Consider the following 23780-nt stretch of genomic DNA (forward strand, 5'->3'; position numbering starts at 1 on the left):
GAGGCATAATATAAAATGTTCTCCAAATTTTTATGCCTAATGATTTCTCAGTGCCAGTCAGGGAATTTTCAACTTAGAGAAAACAAAAAGTTCTTTAATATCTATAAATTTTTGTTTGCAATACTAAATAAAAACAAAAACAAAACAAAAAAAAGAAAAGAAAAGGTATTTAAAGTAACTTGCTTTGAGGCAGTTCTGGTTTCAGAACATCTGTTTATATTATCGAAAATGTTTACTTGAATGTAAATTTATTTTCTGTTTTTAATAGCCTAACACACATTTTTAAATGAAAACCAGTACCAGTCCATCATAAGTACTTCTGTTTTGTTCTGTATATTCTTATAGTTCATCTTTATCATCACTTGCCTTTATTCTTATTATTTTTAATCACTGAAATGATGATAATTTACCAATCTCCATGTTTTTCCTTTCCATGTTTTTGAGATGTAGAGGCAGATAGAAATTGATATGACATTCAAAATTATTGTTGCAAATTAATGCTGTTTTATTCGTTTGCCTGGGTGTGAAGTCTGGATAAAGACTAACATTTTTCTTTACCAAAGATATTTACATCTAGACTGCTTTCTTGTATTGTCTCTGCTGGGATGGGAACTTGCCCAGCACTACAATTTCTTAAACCTGTGGTTAATATCCAGTCCCCAAACAATGAAAGCAAATAAACCCGATTTTTTCCACAGGGTTTCCTGGCTGGTTATTCCGAGGCTTTGCACGTGACAACCTGTTCTCCCAAGTGAATGGAATACTCAGTGTCAATGTGGAAGCCTGGTCAGTTGGAAAGTTGCAGTAAAATATTTCCCTCCTGTGTACAGACAGCACTTACCAAATTCTTATTTGTGAAGAATAATTATGCTAGAAAAAAGAAAGTTTCCCTAAGATTTTCAGTTTTGTGATTTTTTATCCAGCATACTTTATTATTCTATATTTAAATTGTGAGGGAGAAGTTTCTGTCAGTAGGCCTCAAGTCATATTTAGATATGAAAAGTATTCTTTTCTAAATTATTTTATGTGGAAAGTTTTTTTTTTCCCTGTCATCAGTGACCTCGGAGAATTTTCTGCATTTTATTGTGATTTAATACAGATAATAAATACAGTCTTGTCTAGATTTCCCAAGATGGTGAACATCCTTATTTTATTTTGCTAAAGGCACAACATTTTGAAATGTGTGTAGTTTGTTGTTGTTTCTAAAACCTTCAAGACTTTTAACTCATCAACTTTTTCTGAGGTATGTAACTTCAGGTCAATACAGGTAAAGCATAAGGATATCACTGAACATAATGGTGTTGGGGGACTGTTTCTGATACCTGAAGCTTCATGCAGAAAACTAAATATATGTAACTTTCAATATTAGGAAAATTAAACTGTTAACCAGTATTTACTATATCAAATAGCTTGTTATTTCTCGACGTCTCTGAGACTAACCTTACAAATTTGTTTGTGATTTATCAAAGCCCCATCATCCAGGGCAGTCTTATTACATATTTAAAATTTTAGTAGTTGTTTTCGTATGACCATCAATTGTGTTTTTATTACTAATATTTAGATAATTGTTAGGAATGCAAACAAAATGTCAGGAAGCAGGAAGTTAGGAATCTTATAACCTATTTTAATATAAAGATTAAAAATTATTCCACAACTAAAATCTATACCAAATAATTTTTTAAGCTTTAATATCAGATGGTTTCACAAAAAACATTTTCAGAGATATCTTGAATGATGAGAAGAAAAATGTAAAGGAATAAAATATCCTGTTGATGATAAAGAAAAATTCAGTCTCAAATATTTTGCTTAAACACAGCTTACATTTTATTGTCACACAAAAATATGTTCATGTTAATAAGAAATAGCAAAATATGAATTTTCAGATTAGAATCCCTGATGTTCGTTTTGACTTTGTAGAAATTAACAGGAAGATATTTATTACTGTTTTTCTGTCTGATATCACCTTTTCCTCATCCTTTAACAATTGGGATAAACAAATATTTTTTCATTCCAAATATTTGAGTACTTATTTTATACCAGGCCAATTAAAAATTTGTTTTAAACATTTTAAACATTTCTCTAAGCCCACTTAAGGCTTATTTTGTAAACATTAGTGATGTTATGTATATTTTAATTAAAATAGTCACTTACTGTAAAGCTGATCTGTTAATGCCATGATTTCCATCTTCTTAATTTCAATAGTGTGATTAATTATACAGTAAACTCTAATTCTGAAGTCCATTACAATTCATGAATGTGGCATATCTCATTTAATGCTCATCAAACTTTCTTTAAAGAATGAAGCATTACCCCATATATTAGATGAGGAAAATGTGTTTAGAGATGAAGAATAAAATCACAATAACATCCCTTATACAGTTAGGATTAGAATCACACGTCTTCAACTTCAATTGCAATGCTCTTTTTACTACAAATAGCTGGTTTTTTAAATAAATTTTATAAGAAACAACAATTATAATTTCAGAAAAGATGTAATAATAAGTTAGAGAAATTAAAATATAGTGAGGTTCTCTGAGAAGTCATGGTTTCAAATAAGTAAACTATGGGACAGGAAAAAAGCTTCTCAATGTGTATATATTATCAGAATTGACAGGAATGCTTATTCATATTATAATTAGAATAAGTATATATTTTTATACTCCGAAGGACAACTTGCCTTTTTGTGCCCTTTTAGTTTATAAAGCAATTTCATATATATTATCTAATCCCATCCTAGAAAGAACAATAGAGTGATACAGGAAGTATATCTCCAGATTTGAGGGAGTATCCAGATGATTGAGCTCCACGTTCAGCCAGAAAATTTAATACTGAATTCCATATAACTGCTTTATTGAATTGCATGGTGGCAGTGTTGTCAAACCAAAAATTAGCTCTGAAATTAACCAAATACATGTAACTAGAAAAATACTTCCTCTAGCATTCTTAAAATGGATAATGCGCTTCCTTTCCTGTTCCCTAAAATTATAAAATATATAGATAGCACCGCAGGCCCTCAAGCAATTATTTAATCATTCTCTAGTGGTATTCTCCTCTGGAGATTCCACTGAAAATAAGTAATTTCTGAATACAAATACCTTTGCCATCTCATTAACTAAATAAATAATAGTTAATGCATTTACTTGAATCAGCAAATTTATATAATAAAGAGAAAGAGTGGTGCTGCAGCTTCTACATTAGAAGCAAGAATGCATTGTAACAAAGGGAATCTTAAAAGTGAAATTTCTAGGATATATTTAAAGAATGGCCACTCCAGTGAATCCCTGACTGGAGATAATGCCGTTCATCCAGAGAATGACAGTGTTTGTTTGCTTGTTCTCCTTTTTCTGCACTGCACTAAAACCAGAAACTGGATTTTAAATTACTTAGAAGCTGTTAACAGCTATTGACGACTGTTTCAGAGAGTATTCCAGGTCTGCCTTAGGCTTTGTGCTCAAGGCCACAAATCTCTTATCCACTTATGCAGTGTTTGCCTTCAAATATGTCTGGGGTGTACAATGGCAGGCCATTTTGAATGAAATCGCCAAAAAATATTTGAGAAACAATACTTTTATTATACTAGGGATTAAATTAAGAACTCAATTTTGAATCACATTGTACTGAGTTTTCATCAGTACATATATTTTTATTTATAGAGCATGCCTTAGTATTACACAGATATTATTAACCATTGAAATTAACAATTATATCTCCCCATCATATTTTAATGCCTAGGTATAAATCCTATTACATAATACTTTATTCTTATCCCTGATTGCTAAATTAACTTAGGTGAAATCAGGCATTTTAGGATTTTGCATAAAGCAAATTATTGCTAATTTATTCCCTAGTTATATATTATATACTCTATACTATATATACAAATATTATATTTGCCCACACTTTCCCTTTGCTGGCAAAGAACTATTTTAAATTATTTATTATAAATTTTCCTAAAATACTAGGAAACATTCAACTTATTCAGAGTGGTCTTTTCATAGTATTAGTCTGGAGTTAAGATTTTAACTCCACTTTATGAAAAGACTGTTTCCCAAATAAATGCCCCTTTAAAATATTAAAATTAATTAAAACGCATAACTTCTTTATCACATTGTATTCAATATTTAGTAAATCTTGTGTACTTAGTGTTAAAAATCCCCTACCTTGTTTCAACTTGAAAACTCATTCTGAGAACTGAGTTGGCCTTTGTGTATGCACTGAATGTAAACAATCGATCAACGTATTTTGCCTAATATTTTGTCTATGTGCTGTGCTTTAAGTAGCTTAGGAGTCACCTATTTATTTAGTCTTACCACACATCCTCCTGTAGAGGATTAAAAAGAAAAAAAGGGGGAAAAAGTTTTCAAGATCTAGGAAATCTCTGGGGAGTCTGAGTTTTCTGATATTTGGTCTATACATTTAATATTTTTTGAATTTTGGAAAATTTGAAAACAACCTATTTTATGTAAGGAGAACAACATACCATGAGTCAATCTTGGAATTGGATTGAGTTCATCATTCATAATAGTGATATTAAAAATATGCTGTATATTTCTGCTAGAGATTGGGAAGAAATTCAAAATTTTTTAATACTTCATGGCCTTAGTGTAGTTAAAATTTTTCTTTACTCGCTGAATATTAGGTACACATTCTATGTGGAAAAGTATAGCTGTTATAAATTTTAAAATAGATATTTAATATGTGAAATTACATGTATGTTTTTCTCCTATATAACTGTAAATTATAAAATACTCATGCACATTGAATCAAGTGTCTATTTAGAAGGTATTTTTTATTCAGTTGGTGTTGATTGCTCATACTGGAATTCATAGTGCTTTACCTTAGATATCTTAAGATAAAAAATTTTAAATCGTAGTAATGCATATTTATGCATTATTATATAATCAAATGGTAATCACCTGGCTTTAGGAAAAGCTGGTTCTCCTTATGGAAGGTGATTATGTGATTTAAGTGACTTCTATTTGTGCACAGAAAGTTGTGTGCTCATTTGTTAAGTTTACTTACCCTTTTCACAAGGTATTTGGGAAAAAAGTCTGTTTTAAAAGTCTTCACAAAAATAAAACTCAAAATTATAACACTTCATTGAACTTGGTAGTTATGATCTTGAACTTCAGTATACTCAAATATTTGTTATATTTCCTAGGTCTATATTAATGGGAATAGTAAATTAATTTCTTTAGAGTTATATTGAATATTTGGAACAAGATACTTTCATATTGTTTCACAAGCACATATCATGAATTTATCCCTTTGTAGCTATGCCACTTCACAATTGATATTTTTAATCACCTATCAGAGAAATAATCAAGGAAAATGTCTAATAATTGAAATGCTAGATTCGAAATGTTTTTGGAGTGCATTTTCTTGAATGTTACTTGTTTTATTAATAATAGGGCAATATGATGAGTTATAGAGACAAATTGGGGCATTAAAAAGTCAGTGTTTTTAAAACTTAGTAATTACATGAAAAAAGAAACAAATATAGTTTAAACTACCTAGATTTTAGAGTTTATTTTTATGTAAGCTTTTAAGCACAAATGCTATACTTTAATGGATGATAATGAAATTAGCAATAAGAAAACTGTTAGAAACTGTTAAAAATGTCTAAGAGGCTGTCACTGTGTACAAAACTATAAACAGATATTCTTGTATACTAAAATAATGAATGTATATATTCACATATATGTTTGTTATCAATTTCAGTACATATCTACAGTACTACATATGAGCAAATGGAAAAAAAATAATTTTCAAATCTTTATTGTCAGGATAATGTAAGAATTATTGCTGGCTTCACACTGGAAATAGCTGGAAAACTTGGAATATATGACATGTGCATATCCCATCCCAAACCAATTTAATCAGATTCTCATTCAAGATCATTATCCTACAAAACGTATAAATAATAGAACATGAATTCTTGAAAGCAATTTTCTTGTAAGAAAGAGTATGCCAAGTATCATCATTGATATTCACCCAAATCATCAGCTTTTGCTTTTCTTTGCATATAGGAAGCCCTTTTTGTACAGAGAACATTCACCAGATAAGTATACTTAGATCAACTTAGAATAAAGTAGGTGAAACATACAGACTTAAACCACCACATGAGGAGTTCAGACCTGGGCCAGAAGTTTTTCCAAGGAGTACAGCCGACTTAAGTTATTGAGGAACACATGAACTATTCTTTTCTTGAAGTCTTTGTATTAATATTAGGATAAATTTTTGTCATTTTAAAACTCTGTTTTCAAAACAGGTTTCAGCCGTATGACTGACTAATGTTTCACCCACAGGGAAATATAATTGTCCTCCCCAAGGACCTCAGTTCTTAATTTGTCTCAGTATTTCAAAGAGAATCTCATTAAAGAATATGTCAGGTCTGATTTCGGGGTATGAAATTATAGGAAGAAAGCATTATATTATTTAAAATAATATAATTATTATAATGTAAAGCTTTAAATTTTTATAATTACCTTGTGAATAGTAACATTTCTTTTGCTACTTAGTAATTTCATTATTATCACTATTAGAAAACATTTTTTCTTTCAAGAAGAATGGTGTCATAATACTAAACTCAGGAAGACTTTAAAATTAAATATGTGAAATTATTGCAAACATAAATGTAAGGACATTTCACAACTTCCTTATAGTCCATTAAATAAGGTGGTCTAGTAGAAGAGGACAAATCTGTAATCTTTGGCATTAAGCCATATATACATTTTAAAATATGTGATTTTGAAAGAGATGAGGACTAAATTTTAACAGAATAGTTTTTGCGAATGTCATTTCTCGTATTCATTCCTTCATAATATATGCTACTGTCATCTACAGTATCTATTATATCTATTATATTTATTATAGTATGTTCTTTATTATAACAAAATTCTCCTTCAGCATTTCTAAGATATGTCAAAGGGAAAAGAAATTACTAAGAAATTGATAAAGTAATTATCATTAGTGATAAATTAATAAGAAACTGACATGTATTGTCTTTTTATAACTACAGATTTTAAAAATTGTTTTATTGTTTTTTAGTGCATTTCTTTTATGCTACCTATCTTCGGCCTACCTAGCCTATCTATCATTGTATAAAATCCTTCCCTTATGATCTTCACGAGGATTAGCCACAACTCTTTTCCCAATAGTCACCTAAATGTCTCCACATTGGGTGGCATGCTTTACTCACTCTCTTGGTTTTCCTCTTTCAGGGTCCGTGAGGAAAATTTTTCCATTGATTTAATCCACTTAAAATGTGAAAGTACATTTACTCCATAACCCTGCATCCTTAATAGGATGTTCTTAGGAGGGTCGACCACTTTTTCTCTGGCCGCCTTCTTTGCAAATACTGGTAGCACTGCTGCTTTCCATTAAAATCTCCCTATTTTTGCCATATGCTTTATTTGGCACTGTATTTTTTAAGCCAAAAAATCAAAATCAGAATCTTTAAGCTTTATAAGTACATGTTTACAAAGTTAGGATTTTAAAAATATTTAGATTGTTTTAATAAAATAAAATATTCTGTTATTTGTACTCTTCTGCTAAAAGTTATTCTTAAAATTTAGTTTATTCGTCACTGTCCTAAAATGTATGTCATGTTTTTCATTTGGTAAGGGAAAATGATAGAAATAAGAGAATAATTTTGAAAGATATGATATAGTTTAGAAAAGTAGAAAGGGAGACACTAAATTTTAATATTTGTCTCAGTTCAATAAATAAAATTTTATCCAGCATCACTGCATGGCAGGCTGAGTCTTGGTATGGATAGCCTTTTTCTTTCCTGTACTGTTTATGAGTAAGTATTTCTAGGCTGATTAATGAGGGGAAAAGGTAGTCCTCCTATTATATGAAGTGCATTTGTAATACACATTCATTCAGTGATGCTGGTCACAGCTTTTACGTTGTAGGTATGTATCATTCTGGGATGTACACACACAAAATTATGATATCACAAACCTTTATAGATTGAAGAAGTCAATCTTAAAGCAATACTTTACTATGTAAGTCACTACACTTTTCATTATTTTCCTGTTCTGTAGGTGACTTGGATTATTACTGGTTGGATCCCGCCACGTGGCACAGCCGGGAAACATCACCTATTAGTTCGGTAAGCTTTCTGGGAAGAGAGTGTTTGGTCATCAGGTACAATGTGTGCTGTTCATTGTCCTTTGCTCTGATATGTCATAGATATTATTCTTACTTTAAGAGATAAAATATGGGTTTCTTTTAAGACAGTACATTTTGAAGGGAAAAAAAACTCATCTAAATATCACTAAATAGTTCTAAGAAATTTTAAGTAAAAAGTAATTATTACATAATGACTATGTTAATGAGCTATTATTTAGTTAAGGATATCAATGTTAATAAAATCTCAAAATACAGAGGAGAGGCAAGATGGTGGCAGAGTAGTGTTCTAAGAGTCAACTTGTCCTACAGTGCAGTTAGTAATCAGCCAGAGCTATCTAAATCACCTGTTTGGGGGACCCTGGAGACCAGAAGTGTATCCCACAATATCCTTGAAAGAAAGGCTGGAGGAGACTACCCGTCTTCAGTGAAGATTCATGAGTAGAGCACTCTCCACCACGGAGGTCGTGTCCATCCCCCACTGACTGGGCAAGACGACTCAGGAGCTGTTCCCTGGCTGGAGTTGGGAGCTCCATTTCCCAAAAATGGGGGAGGAAGAGACAGTCATGCACTGTCTTCAGCTACTGATTATTAAATTAAGCCTGCTAAACTCCAATCCTAAGTACTGCTAAAGTTTGAACCTGACCAAGTCAGAAAGAGGCCGGTAGTCTTTATTTTAACTCCACCCCTGGTATGAGGAGTAACAGGGCTGATTGAAAATCACAGTGATGGTAGGGAATGGCTTCTTTCCACCCAGGTTGGATTGCTGCCCTAGCCTGGGCTGCAGCCCCACCTCTGGCAGGGAGGAAGATTGACGGACCTGCACCAGCAATCTGTATTCACTTTCAGCTCACAGGAACTAGACTGTTGGATGTGCTACAGGCTCCATCCGCACCACCAACGAGCTAGGAGGAGGGGCAGTGCTCCCTCAGTCTCTCTAGGCAACTTCAGGGCTTTATTTAGGCCCACATGGACAAGATTGTTGTGTACATTTGTGATTCCATTTCCTGTTGTGCACTTGTGGAACTTCTTCAGTCTCTTTGGGCATCTACAGAACTTGACCTCCATGTCTTGTGTTACTGCACATGTCTCCAGCTCTGCCCTACCCATGGGAGAGGTGAAAAGTAGGAGAAGTTTCATAGGTTCCTGAGGCAACGTCGGCATATTCAGTCTCCGTAGCTTACAGTACCAACCACATCCTCAACCCCTATTCTTCCACTAGCAAGGGGAAAAGGGCAAGAAACAGATGAAAAAAAGCTGAAAAATTGAGATTGGCTAAACATGAGCCACTATGAAGTTCCAAAATAATTTATATTAAGGATCAAAGAGGGGCTGTAGCATAAAGCCAATCGAATAGAAAGCCCTTGACTAAAGAGAGAAACTGAGTCCAAAATAAACAATCAAAAAAATCAGACTCTAAGACAGCAACAAAAAATTACAAGCCAGACCAAGAAACAGGAAAATATGGCCTGGTCAGAGGAACAAACTAACCCTCCAGAAGACATAAAGGAGTTGAGACAACCAATCAAAGTGTTTCAAACAAATCTCCTTAATAAATTTGATGAGATGGCTAAAGAGATGAAGGATATTAAGCAGACAGTAGGTGAGTGCCAAGAAGAGTTTGAAATGAAATACAGAAAAATTACAGATATTATGGGAATGAAAAGCAGAATTAAAAAAAGAGACATGATACAAATAAATAAAATCAGAAATGAAAATGGAGATGTTACTACTGACCCCACCAAAATAAAAGAGATAATAAGAGGATACTATGAACAACTGTATAACAACAAACTAAACAATGTAGATGAAATGGACAAATTCCTAGGAACATGTGAACAACTTATAATGACCCTAGAAGAAATGGAACACCACAGCAAACCAATCACAAGTAGAGACTGAAACAGTTATCAGAAACTGACCTAAAATGAAAAGCCATGGACCAGCTGTCTTCACAGGTGAATTCTACCAAGCATTCAAAGAAGATTTTTAAAACACATTTATTTATTTATTTTATTTCTCTCCCCTTCCCATCCCCCAGTTGTCTGCTCTCAGTGTCCATTTGCTGTATGTTCTTCTGTGACCGCTTCTGTCCTTACCAGTGGCACCGGGAATCTGTGTTTCTTTTTGTTGCATCATCTCATTGTGTCAGCTCTCCGTGCGTGCGGCACCATTCTTGGGCAGGCTGCACTTTCTTTCACGCTGGGCGACTCTCCTTACGGGGCACACTCCTTGCACGTGGGGCTCCCCTGCACAGTGGACACCCTTGCATGGCAGGGCACTACTTGCACACATCAGCACTGTGCATGGGCCAGCTCCACACAGGTTAAGGAGGCCCGGGGTTTGAACCGCATACCTCCCATGTGGTAGGTGAACACCCTATCCATTGGGCCAAGTCCACTTCCCTCAAAGAAGATTTAATACCAATCTTACTCAAATTCTTCCAAAAATTTCAACAGGAAGGAATGCTACCAAATTCAGACAAAGATATTACAAAAAAAAGAGAAAATTTCAGACCTATTTCTCTAATGAATATAGATGCAAAAATTCTCAACAAAATATTCACTAATCAAATCCTATAACAAATAAAAGAATTGTTCATTATATTCCAGTGGGCTTTATTCATCCATGCAAAGGTGGTTCAACACAGGAAAATTGATCAGTGTAATACATCACATTAGTAAATTGAGGAAGAAAAAAAAAAAATCACATGATCATCTCGATTGATGAAGGAAAGGCTTTTGACGAAATTCAACATCGTTTTTTGATTAAGAAAACACTCCAAAACAGGAATTCAGGGTAACTGTCTGAATTCATGATAAAGGGCATATTTGAAAAACCCACAGCTACCATCGTACTCAATGATGAAAGAGTGAAAGCTTTCCTTTTGAGACTGGAAACAAGATAAGGATACTACTGTCACCACTATTGTTTAATATAATGCTAGAGTTTCTTGCTAGAACAATCAGGCAAGGAAAAGAAATAAAAATTAAAAAGAAAGAAGTAAAACTTTTGTGATTTGCTGATAAAATGATCCTCTACCAGAAAGTCCAAAGCAAACCCAGTAGAGCTAATAAATAAACAAGTTCAGCAAAAAGCAGGATACAAGATTCATATGCAAAAATCATTAGTATTTCTATACACCAGTAATGAACAATCTGAGAAAGAAGTCTGGAAAAAAATTCCATTTATAATAATGACTGAAAGAATCAAATATTTAGGAGTAAACTTCTAACTAAGGAGGTAAAGTACCTATATTCAGAAAACTACAATGCATTGCTAAAAGAAATCAAAGAAGACCTAAATAAATGGAAGAACATTCTGTGTTCATAGATTGGAAGACTAAATATCATTAAGATATCATTCTGTCCAAATAGATATACATGTTCAATGCTATCCCAATAAAAATTCCAACAGCCTTTTTTAAAGAAATGGAAAAGCCAATTCTCAAATTTATTTGGAAGGGTAAGTAGCCTCAAATATTCAGAAACAACTTAAAAAGGAATTACAAAATTGGAGAACTCTCACTTTGGACTTTAAATTATTACCTAGCTACAGTGGTGAAAACAGCATGGCACTGGCACTTAGATAGACATATAGATCAATGGAACCAACTTGATTGTTCAGAAACAGACCCTCACATCTATGGCCAAGTGATTTTTGGTAAGACTGTCAAACCCACCCAGCTGAGTCAGATTAGTTTATTCAACAGATGGTGCTGGGAGAACTAAATATCCATATCCAAAAGAAGGAAAGAGGGCCCCTATCTCACATCTTATGTAAAAATTAACTCAAAATGGATCCAAGACCTAAATACAAAAGTGACAACTATAAAAATCCTTCAAAAAAATGTAGGGAAACATCTTTAAGACCTGGTTTGATGTGATGGTTTCTTATATCCAAAGCTTGAGCAACAAAAGAAAAAATGGATAAATGAAACTTCCTCAAATGTAAACACTTTTGTCTTTCAAAGGACTTTGTCAAGAAGGTGAAAAGGCAGCCTGCTAAATGGGAGAAAATATTTGGAAACCACATATCCAAAAAGGGTGTGATATTCATGCTATTTCAAGATATCGTACAGCTCAATAGTAAAAGGGCAAGCAATTCAATTAAAAATGGGCAAAAGTCTTAATTCAGTAATTTTCCAAAGAAATCCAAATGGCAGAAAAAGCACATGAAAATGTTGAATATCACTAGCTATGAGGGAAATGCAAATTAGAACTACAATGAGATAGCATTTCATGCCTCATAGAATTGCTATTATTAAAATAACAGAAAATATCAAGTGCTGGAGAGGATGTCAAAAAATAGGAATGTTCCTTTACTGTTGACGGGAATGTAGAATGGTGCAGTCTCTCTGGAAAATAGTTTGACAGTTCTTCAGGAAGCTAAATATAGAACTGCTGTGTGATCTAGCAGTCCCTCTACTAGGAATTATATCCAGAAGAACTGAAAACAGTGTTGTGGACAGGTATTTGCACACTAATGTTCATAACAGGGTTATTCACAATTGCCAAAAGTTGGAAACAACCCAAGTGTCCATCAACTGATTAATGGATAAAAAAGTGAGCTATTATATACATACAATAGAATACTAAGCTGCTGTAAGAAGAAATGAGATTGGGACACAGATGACCACACGTAATATCCTTGAGGACATTATGTTGATTGAAAAAGACAGGCACAAAAGGCCAAATACTGTACAGTCTCACTAATATGAACTAAATATGAAGAATAAACACATGGAGTTAAAACCTAGAGTATAGGTTACTAGGAGATAGGGTGAGGGCTGGGAAGGGGTACTGATGCTTAACATATGTGTAATTTTTAATTAGCTTCACTGTAAATTTGTGGAAATGGATAGAGTTTATGGTAACACATTATAGTGAGTATAATTAACATGGCTGGTTTATAAATGGGATTGTGGCTGAAAGGGGACTGAATAACCCAGAGGTCGATGAGGATTGTGGTTAATAGTACAAATGTAAGAATGTACTATGAGATAGAACAAATGTATGTCATTATTATAAGGTGGTAAGAATATAGTGAAATGTAATTTATGGCTATAGTTAAAAGCAATATTGTAATATTCTTGCAACACTGTCCAAGAAGCTACTGTATCAATGCTAAGGGTCGTAATAGGGAGGCAGAAGATTTTTTCTCTTGGACTAAGGAAAACATTCAGAAATTTTACTGAGGTGATGACTGAACAACTCTATGATGAAAGTGAGAGTCACTGAGTATACACTTTGGATGGATTATACAAGACATGAGACCGTATAACACAGTGAACCATGTGGTGCATGATAGATTATGGTTAAAAGTGCAAACAGGAATGATTCTCTCATGAACTATAACAAATGTACAATACTAATACATGGTGTTAATATTAGAGAGGTGTATGGAAAAAATATACCAAATGTAATCTATAGACCATAGTTACAAGTAATATTTTGATGATGTTTTTTCATAATTTGTAACAAATACTCCACAACAGTGCAAGGTGTTGGTGGAAGGGTGATGTATGGGAATTCTGAACATTACACATGATTGTTTTGTAAGCTCACAATTTCTCTTAATATAATATATATATATATATATTTAAAAACCTCAAAATATAAAAGCAGCCTTATACATATAAAACCATATGATTTAATTTTTCAAATAATTTCATTTCAGTACTATTTATAGTGATACATATAAAAATTTTTATATTTTTAGTACTATTTAATGTAATAAATGACTAATACAAATAAAATATAGCTCTAAAGGAATTATTATAAGCCAAGGATTAAACCAACCAGAGTGAAGAATTTTCTGAAAGTATCTTTTAACTGAGGAGCATACGCCATGCTACAACCAATAATTATATGTCCCTAGAAAGAAAGTTAATTGTTTTAACTTTACTCTTATTTTTAATAGCATCCTGTAACGTGGCAGCCATCTAAAGAGGGAGACCGATTAATTGGACGTGTTATTCTTAACAAGAGAACAACCATGCCCAAAGAATCAGGTGCATTACTGGGTCTGAAAGTAAGTTTGCTGGTTTAAGTTGTTTCTAAAATGATAAATTACAATACAGACTGCATTTAATAAAGGTTTTGATAATGAATTTTAGATATCCTTATTTCCTATCCCAAATAAAGTCCTTCTAGTGAATATATCTTTGTTACTATATTGAAGTCATAGGGCAGCTTTAATAATGTTATCTGCATTAATTTCTTAAATCACATTATTAATATAGCATGCAAATTGTAATAAAATATAGGAAAATAAGTATTTTTACTGTTTGTAAAGTTCAAGAACAGTGTTTACAAATAACATTAAAATATGGATCTCATCAGTTTATTATATCCTGATAAAGCAGCATAAAACATCATTAATGAGATTGTATCCTAATTGCGGTAGCATTTATGGTGCTGCCAAAAATGTAAAATGTATTTTTTATAATTTTAATTGACTTCTAAGAGCTATAATTAGAAATTAATAAATTATAAAATATGCATGTCTCTAATATATCTATTTTGTATTATGTGAGTGCATGTGTGTGTTAAATTAGATGGTTTATTCACTTTCAGAAACTTAAAAGAAAATTTAAAGATGTCACATAATAGTATTTACCAAGAGATTGTATTACAGTTATGTGATAGTTCGACTTCTTCAAAGCCAATGACCATTAACCCAACAAAAGAAATTCAGTTTATATACTTAACAGTATCTTCATATCTTAATATATAGTATCTTAGTATATCTTAATAGAATCTTTAATATAATACTGATTATTGCCATTAATTATTGTTACTATGCAATTATTCTGAGCACCTACACTAGTGGGCATTTCCCTAAGAATTTTAGATTGACCTCAATCTTTGGTCACAGTCTTGCCCTCTTTAATTCTATATTTCTGAGCCCTTACATTGGGAGAAATTAAACTTAGAATATTTTTAGATATATTTAATTTTAGGTGTGGTGTAAAATCCAGATAAAAGTGTTAGGTATTCAAGAATATAATTCAGATATTGAGAGTCAGATGGGAACAGATAGATAATGCAGATGAGGAGATCATCCAGCTGGTCTGAAGCAGAAGAAAAATACATCTAAACTATTGTTTGCACCTTGTTCGATTGCTTCCCCAGTGGCCTGTTCTTCTCCTAATTCCCTAGTCTCTACAATTTTAGACTGTAAATATACAAAGATATCAAGATGTGGAGACAGTGGCCACTGGCGGTACTGAAGGGAGGGAGAGGGAAAACGAGGTGTAATGGGGGGGCATTTCAGGACTTGGAATTGTCCTAAATGATGTTGCAACAACAGATACAGGCCATTATATATCCTGCCATAACCTATAGAACTGAAGTGAAAGAGAGTGTAAACCACAATGTAAACTATAATCCGTGCTTAGTGGCAATGCTCCAAATGTGTTAATCAATTGCAATAAATGTACCACACTAATGAAAGTTAATGTGGGGAAGGGTGGGAAGTGTGGGGCGTAGGGTATATGGGAATCCCTTGTATTTGTGTAATCTTAATAGAATTTTGTATAATCTAAGTATCTTTAAAAAAAATAAAAAATGTATTTAAAAAAGATATTAAGATCTTTTAAAATAATTTAATCAGTGGGCATGAGTTTAGAGGATAAAGAACAATGAATCCTAATGTAAACAAGGTCAGTACTTGCTCTTTGATAGTAAGTAGTAAAGATCTGGCATCTTCCTTCTAAGTATATGCATTATTCATGGTGCCCTTATTTTTGTTAGATCAGATTAAGAAATCAGTATGTAAACTTCCTCCCCTCAAATTTAATGAGATATTTTCTTTAGAAAACCATACTGCCAGCTCCGTGAATCAACAATGTATTTCACTTTATAAATGCCCCTACAGTGAATTCTATAAACATGATAAAAGACTATCTGATTTTTAATTCTCAAACGAATGAACTTCTGTTTTAATGTAAGCATTGGGATCTTATAAATTTATAATTATCCAGGTTGTTGGAGGAAAAATGACTGACTTAGGACGCCTTGGTGCCTTCATCACCAAAGTAAAGAAGGGTAGCCTAGCAGATGTAGTTGGACACCTACGAGCAGGTAAAGTTTCTTTTTAAACATCTAAAGAGTGTGTTTTAGTGCATGAGTTGGTAGTTTTCCATTTGGATAAGTTTTATATAAGTAAATAAAACAAGTAACTAATTTTAATGCATAAATAAAGATAACTTTTCCAATATGGACACTTAACTATTGCCATAATAGATAGGTAGCTATAGTAGCAATTTGGGGAGAGTAAAAGTAGAAATATTTTTATATAAAAATAGTTGCAAAATACTGAAGGATTGCTAAATTTTGTGGATGACTTGCTAATACTGTCACAAACCTCATTCAAAATCTAAAAGTTTTATGAAAAATTATTCAGTATCATTACTTCTCTATTTTATATTTTTGGTTGCAGTGATTAGTGAGTTTTTCAGAGTGGCCCCAAAACACTTATTCAGGAGTAATGTTTTTATAAAACAAGCATATTCATATTATGAAATAAAACTTTTGTTAATTTAAATGTGACATATATTGTACTTACGCCAATATGCTATTTCTTGGTATTTGAAATTTTGCATTATGTTATTTCTGTAATCTTAACATGGCACAATGAAATCATATAATGTATTAAATATATATTCAGCAACAATACATTTTAAATCTGTTTTTGATATTGTCTACTCTGCATTTTAATTAAATAATAACATATTTTTTCCTAAATAACATTACCTCAGAATTTATCAAATCTTTCGGTTAGAGCATCTGCATATGTTTTTACCAGACAACCATAAAAAATACAGAGTGACTGAGCTGTAGAATTGGTATAGCACATATAAAGAGAACATTTTCTGTCAACTTTTATACCTTACAATTGTAATCCTAAAACCATTAAGAAAATATTCTAGGACCGTTAAAGGTATTTTTGATGTGATTGAGTACCTGTATTATCAGTTCAAAATCATTTATCTTTGATAGGGACTTGCTATGCAATTGTTGTATGGGAAGAAAACCCAAATTAGAGATGTTTTTCCATCTACTGTGTGGTTTTGAAGATGTATTGAGGTACAGTCTCTTAACAGAGACCAGTTATGATTCAACAAGAAAATGCACAATCAAGGGTGACTATATAAGTGAACTAAGTCTTTGCTCTTTAGTGAATCAAAAATAAGCTCAGGAAATATAAGAATTCCTTGTTGACTAATGTAAGATAACCTGAACTACAAAAGTGTGCCTTTGTAGACTAGACTATAAGTGCTTTTAAAAGCTTTTTAGAAACTTTTAAAAAATGCTTATAAAAGCTTTTGTTTTTGTCTGTTTGTTTCAATAGAAGATTACTTAAGAAGTCAATAGATTAGCTTCTCTTACATAACATATCCCTGTGATTAATTTCATTTTTTAACACCTTTATGAACCTGCAGCCTAAACTTAAATCTAAAATGTTCAAAGCACCACTTAAGTAACTGTAAAACAGACAAGTATACTTTTCACTTTAAGTAATTGATGTTATTGATCGTGTTTTTGTAAACTACCAAATATGTTCAATTTTACTTACATAATTTGCAAACTTTTGTATTCTATTTAGATCTAAACACTGGATTATAAAATTACAGTACTATTTCAGTGTGATCTTCATTTAACATTTGCAGTAGTACATTAACCTTGCCATAGTTTTCTCCAGTCCTGCTCCTCTCAAATCTATGCTCTGCACTCCATTTAGCCATCTAAAACACAGTATTGATACTGACACTGTCCTCATTAAGACCCTTTAGTTTTCCTGGTTGTCATTTGTTCTTTGAAGTCGGAGCTCTGTAGCTGTATGCTCTGCTTATGCTCTAGCCACTGCCACTTCCATTCACTTTACTCACTTCACTCTAACTATATTAGTCTACCTGTAGTTCCCAGGCTAGCTATTATTTCCCATTTACACTATGTGGTCAGTGTCTCTTGTCTACCTGTTTGCTCTTCTGCTCTACCTCTTGAAATCCTTTCCATCCTTCAAAACTCATCTAAAGATGCCTTAATTTTAAAGTGTTTTCTGATATTCCACTTGGGGCAGTGATTAATTACTACTTCTGACACTACCTGGCTCTAATTCTGGTCCTCAAATAAACTATTATTGAAAACAATATATTTTATTAAAATTATTTGTTTCTAATAATGTTTCTTCATCTTTATCTACCTCCGTGCCTGAAGAGGTTTTCATATATAACTAAATATTGGTAAACTTATTTCTTTCTGGCTTAGGAGTTTATTATTTGTAAGTAAATAAATACATGCATTAAAAGTTAATTTAAAAATAAAAGTTATGCTTCTCGTCGCTATCTTTAAAGGGAAAAATTTGGTAATGGAGTGGTTTTGCAAAATAATGCTTGCAACTCATTGCTGGAGTAAAGTCAATTTACAATTACTGGTTTCCATTTATCATTTGAAAAAATGAAATAGAACATAATAGAATAGAGTATGTCACTGTATACATTAGAAAGCAATAAGCAGGGTAAGTATTGTGTTATAAAATATTTTTTTCCAATTTATGTACATCTATACATATACTTATATACATTCATATTCATATTATATATGCTTACTAGGTCATAATGTAACTCATTTTTTTTCTTTGGTCAAAAAATTTGAAAGCACTCCTAATATATTGCAAATTTTTAATATTTTATTTTTTTCTACAGTGAAGCATATTCACTACCTATTTGAAACACTTTGTTAGGTAACTACTTAGGTCAAACTATTAGAAATCATTTAACTGTTGGTAATAACCAAACTCTCTTGCCAAATCAAAGCATCATCCTATGCTTTCCCAACATTTATTTTAAATTTTTGAGTAAGGAATCACCTGGGAAAAAAACAGAATTACTTTAATATCATCCTAGTAAAATAATTTTTTCTACTTTTTTAAAAAGACCTAGTTAAAAAAATAACAGAATTTTGTTTATACCTAGCTTTAAAATATATAATGATGATATTGATCCATTAGTTCAACACATATTTACTAAAATATTCTAGGCAGAAAGAGCAACAAAATAAATAGAACATAAAAAAAATTAGGACACCTCATGGGGTCATTGAAGTTGGGATATTTCAGCTGAGACAACATTGTGATTTGATGGTTCCCAGGGAGAGAACAATTTGGGATCTAAAACTGGTCTGAACATTTATGGAAAAAATATTGTCTGAAATGTACTGTTATGTATACTCTGCAGTTAAAATGACAAATATATTTTATTGGCCCAAATTTTATAATTACACTCTATTTCTCTGTTTGATTAATCTTAGAATTATTATTACCTTATTAACAAACTATTAAGTACTATATTGATTTTTTTGTTATTTTTTTAAGTATGTTCTACTGGTGCTTTAATGCTTGCAAATATATATTATGTATAGAATGTGTGTGTTTTGAACATCTGGAAGTGGGTTAACTGTCATGCAACAGTTTTACATCTGCTTGCTTTGTAACCTTGCCATAGCTACCTGCGTTACCCTATGGGTGTGAATTCAAATCCTTTCATGCATTTTTATTCTGTTGTGCATCTGGTGAAGACAATGAAGCATGACTTGTAATTTTAAAATTCATGCTAATAAATGTTAATTGCCTTCTCTGCCAAAAACAAAACAGGACTTATGCAGCATTTAATAAGAATCTTTCATATATAGAGCTGCCTACATTTATTATATGGAGGGCATGCTGCTAATTATTATTTTTTGATGTTTACAAATAGGCTGTGCTAATTCCATCCCATAGCATGAAATTATTTTTATATTATTTATGGTATATCTCAAAATATAACGGTAGTTTTATATTGTACTGTTTCCAGGGAACAGTAATATTCTGGGGGAAAAATAAGAAGAGAAAACAAAAAGAAAAGAAGTGTTTAGAAGAACCATTTAGCTGACATTATATGACAATCAATTTGCTTTGGAGAGCAGAGCCTAGATGATTTGTATATGTTTTGCATTTCTTTGTTTAAAAAAAAGAGAAAAGATAAGAAAAATAAACAGAATATATAAGGTAAAAAAATGCCCTTTTTTTTAAATTCAAGGGGATGAAGTTCTAGAATGGAATGGTAAACCCCTGCCGGGAGCTACAAATGAAGAAGTTTACAACATTATTTTAGAATCAAAATCAGAACCTCAAGTTGAAATTATTGTTTCAAGGCCTATTGGGTAAGGCTAAAAAAAAACTTACTTCTTAAGTTTAGTAAATTACATGTATTAGCAGGGTTTCAAAAAACCAGAAGTCTGTACATTCATACAGTACATGTTACATGGATAGTTTTTTCTTCAATTGTAAACACACATTTTAGAATTTTTAAATTTATTAATTTTTTACACCGAATACTGAATTCTCTCAGTACATTTTAGAAGCTCTACAACTTGACAATTATAATGTCAAAAAGTATTGATATGTGTTTTTTGCAAGTGAAATTTAAGATCAAAATATTTTCTTTTAATGGCAGAACTAATTTTTAGTAACATTAATTATGAGTAGTATTTCCTTTAAGAGTCACTAACAAACCCATCTTCTTGTGATATCTAAAATATTAATGATTCTTATATCTAGATAAATTTTCTATTAGTCTACTAAGAATATAACATTTTTTCTTATATTTTTGTTCATGGGTAGTTCTAACATTTATTTAAAATCAAGCAGGAAGTATGGAATATTTTAACTTTTTAATTGGTAATAATAATCGAGCATAGTATTTTAAAAACTTAATTTTCAACATAATTTAATTATCTGCAGCCAATGCAATATTTTTCATAACTCTGTAAAGAGCACCCCATATTGTTAGCTTTCTCTGGCTAACCCACATTTTCTAGAATAAATAATCTTCATGTCAGTTTGTGATTTTTGAAGGGCATTTTGACCTGTCTCATTACATTACAGTTGGCTTAATGTTTGAATGTATTCTTGTAAACAGTTTTTTTCCTAGACTCCAAAATATTATAGAGCCATATATTCATATTTTTTACATTGAAAAAAAAACACTAGCCCTAAATTTTTGTTCTCCTCATGAATATATGTCAGTGTAGAGCATACAAGAAAATATGATACTATTTCTCAAAGGACTGAAAATGTGTGATAAGTTATTCCAAAGAGTAATATTAAAATATATAAAACTCTAAAATGAGGCAAGATTACAGCCAATATTTAAGTGGTCAGTTAAGAGTAAACATTGAAGACATATGCAGAAGTACTGTACATTTCCATGCACATTTAAAAAATATCAACACTACAAAATTTATGCTAGCTTTACATGACATGTGTTTTAGTGCTGAGATAATTATGAGGCTGGAAAGAGGTAAGTAAATTGGAAAATTAATCAGAAGTATCAAAAATAAAATTTAAAGTCAAGTATGCCCATTATCAAATACTTTCAGATATATAGTGGGTTTAAAAGTAATAAACTAAAATATCATTGATTCATGGTGACTTAAAAGCCTAACAGACAATTAAAGTAGACTGGAATAACATTTTCTTTTAAAAAAATTTTATATGGAAATAATTTAAAAATTAATACCCTCTATAACAAACCCTAAACTGTACTGGATTATGGATTTCAAAGTAATATGGAATTCAAAGATTATATTTAAATAAAGTAAAACTTGGCATCGACATTCCAAGTTAATAGAGAAATTATTAGAATCCTGGAAGAATAATTCTAACTATATATGAATAATTATGTTGAATGTAGTTCTGTTTAGCAAATATTAATTTAGAGCAGAGCAAAAAGCAAATATTTATTCATAGGTTCTACAGATACAGTGGAAAACTGATTCCAAGAAACATTCCAAATATAGCTTAAATGGACATTGATCAGCACAGTCTAAGAATCATCAGGCATCTTGGGATATAGTGACCATTTCTTCCAACCCACAAAATAGGCTGCCCCTGTCCTTTATCTTATAACTAATCTAGCACCTTACTTGTGATAAGAACAATTAAGAAACCTTGTGCAAGTATCAAGTGGAAATTTATGCATAAAAATGTTACTAAAGCAATTAACATTAAATAAGTTTTGATTCACAATCACTTAAAGTTTAATTTCCCTATCATATTTCTTTAATAGAGGAATAAATCCAAAGTGCATACCTCCTTCCAGAGTTCCAAATTCTAATTTTTATAATTAACTTCAAAACAAATCATACTGTCTAATAAATGACTTTTAAAATTGTACTTTTATTTGCCTAGATATATTTAGAGGAAGGTAGCAAAGAATTTTAAGTGTTTTTTTTTTGTCCTACGCATTGCAAATTAGCCCCTTAATTATATGTTATTTAATTTACATGTAGTATTATTTATTTAAAATACATAATAAAATGTATTTTATAAAATATACAATGCAGAATGTTTTATGGTTTTTAAGAAGTATAAAATTGTAGATGAATATGAGAATTACCTTGCACACAATACTGAAAATCAGAAGTCAGGAAATCAGTCAAAGCAAAATTGTTTTTGTTTCCATTCCCCCCAAAAGTTCAAGGAAAATCAAAGTGAAGTTAGGCCACAAGGTAAGTGGGTAGAAATTCTTAAATAATATGCTCATAATTCTCTTGGTACTAGCTAACTCCAGTCTGCTTTAATATGTCATGTTAATACTTGTATATTGTTAATCTCCTTAAATTGGTATTAAAATATATTTGAAAAGAAACAGAGGTAAAGTAGTTTGTTCAGTGAGTGTAACTACCAGACAAAGCTTGTCCAGGATTCTTAAGGTATAGATATTGGATTAAGCTGAGATGGTATATATTTCTTCAGAGTAATTTGTGAGTGTGGTAGGAATGGGTGTTCTCACAAGTCACTTTCTAACCATATAGTAAATGCCATATATTTAGCTAAATTCAGTATAGAGATATGATCTCTATATAGGGTATATATGTGTATATATATAATATATTCACATATATAAAGTATTTTGGCTTTTTTGTTGCAAGCTTGAACCATTTTTAATTTCTAAAGCAATTCATCCTTTTCATTTAATTAACTTTGCCCATGATATTCATTGTATCATTTTATTATCAAGAGATGTTTCCATCCCTTTCATTCAGTAAACTCTTTCAGATGTGTTTGTAAAGCATATTACTGATCTGTAAAATCTGTGTCATTTGATTTTCTAGAATCGAGGTAAAATATTACCTTTAACATTTTTTATTTCCAAAACCTATTGTTTTGGTAGTAAAAATATTGTGGTAATTTTAGCCACAATATTAGTCTGATTGTTGTCATGTTAAAGTGTTTTGCTATTAAATATATGAAAACTTATTTTACTGCAGTTGTGTGTGTGTGTGTTTGTGTGTGTGTGTGTGTGTGTGGTGTTTGACATTCACGCACATTAGTATTTGCCTTAATAATAACTCTTGTCCATATCCACACCTGTAAAGACTCAAAAGGTTTTTTCACACCACTGAAATAAAATGTGGCTGTGATTGCCTCAGACAGGATAGTTTAGCTAATGGGATTTTCACCATTCCCTGTTTCTTTTAGTGACATTCCACGGATTCCTGAGAGTTCCCATCCTCCACTGGAGTCCAGTGAGTATAAGATTGCTTTTGTTATTAGAAAATATATTGAACTAAATTGAACAGTAAAGATTTTCCATT

The 23780-nt window shown here is 31.6% G+C and overlaps 1 protein-coding gene across 50 annotated transcripts in view; it reads left to right on the forward strand.

Moving 5' to 3' along the window:
* The window catches only part of RIMS1 (regulating synaptic membrane exocytosis 1), a 538768-nt gene that overhangs the window by 317628 nt on the left and 197360 nt on the right, over positions 1–23780 (forward strand). For all 50 annotated transcript variants that reach the window (XM_058306992.2, XM_058306985.2, XM_058306986.2 and 47 more), the window contains 5 exons: positions 8052–8119; positions 14059–14169; positions 16124–16223; positions 20219–20342; positions 23665–23711. In XM_058306992.2, coding sequence (XP_058162975.1) covers positions 8052–8119; positions 14059–14169; positions 16124–16223; positions 20219–20342; positions 23665–23711 — 450 coding nt within the window. The remainder of the gene's footprint in view (positions 1–8051; positions 8120–14058; positions 14170–16123; positions 16224–20218; positions 20343–23664; positions 23712–23780) is intronic.

Source organism: Dasypus novemcinctus, chromosome 11, assembly GCF_030445035.2.
Source record: "Dasypus novemcinctus isolate mDasNov1 chromosome 11, mDasNov1.1.hap2, whole genome shotgun sequence".
In the NCBI taxonomy this organism is placed as follows: Eukaryota; Metazoa; Chordata; class Mammalia; order Cingulata; family Dasypodidae; genus Dasypus; species Dasypus novemcinctus.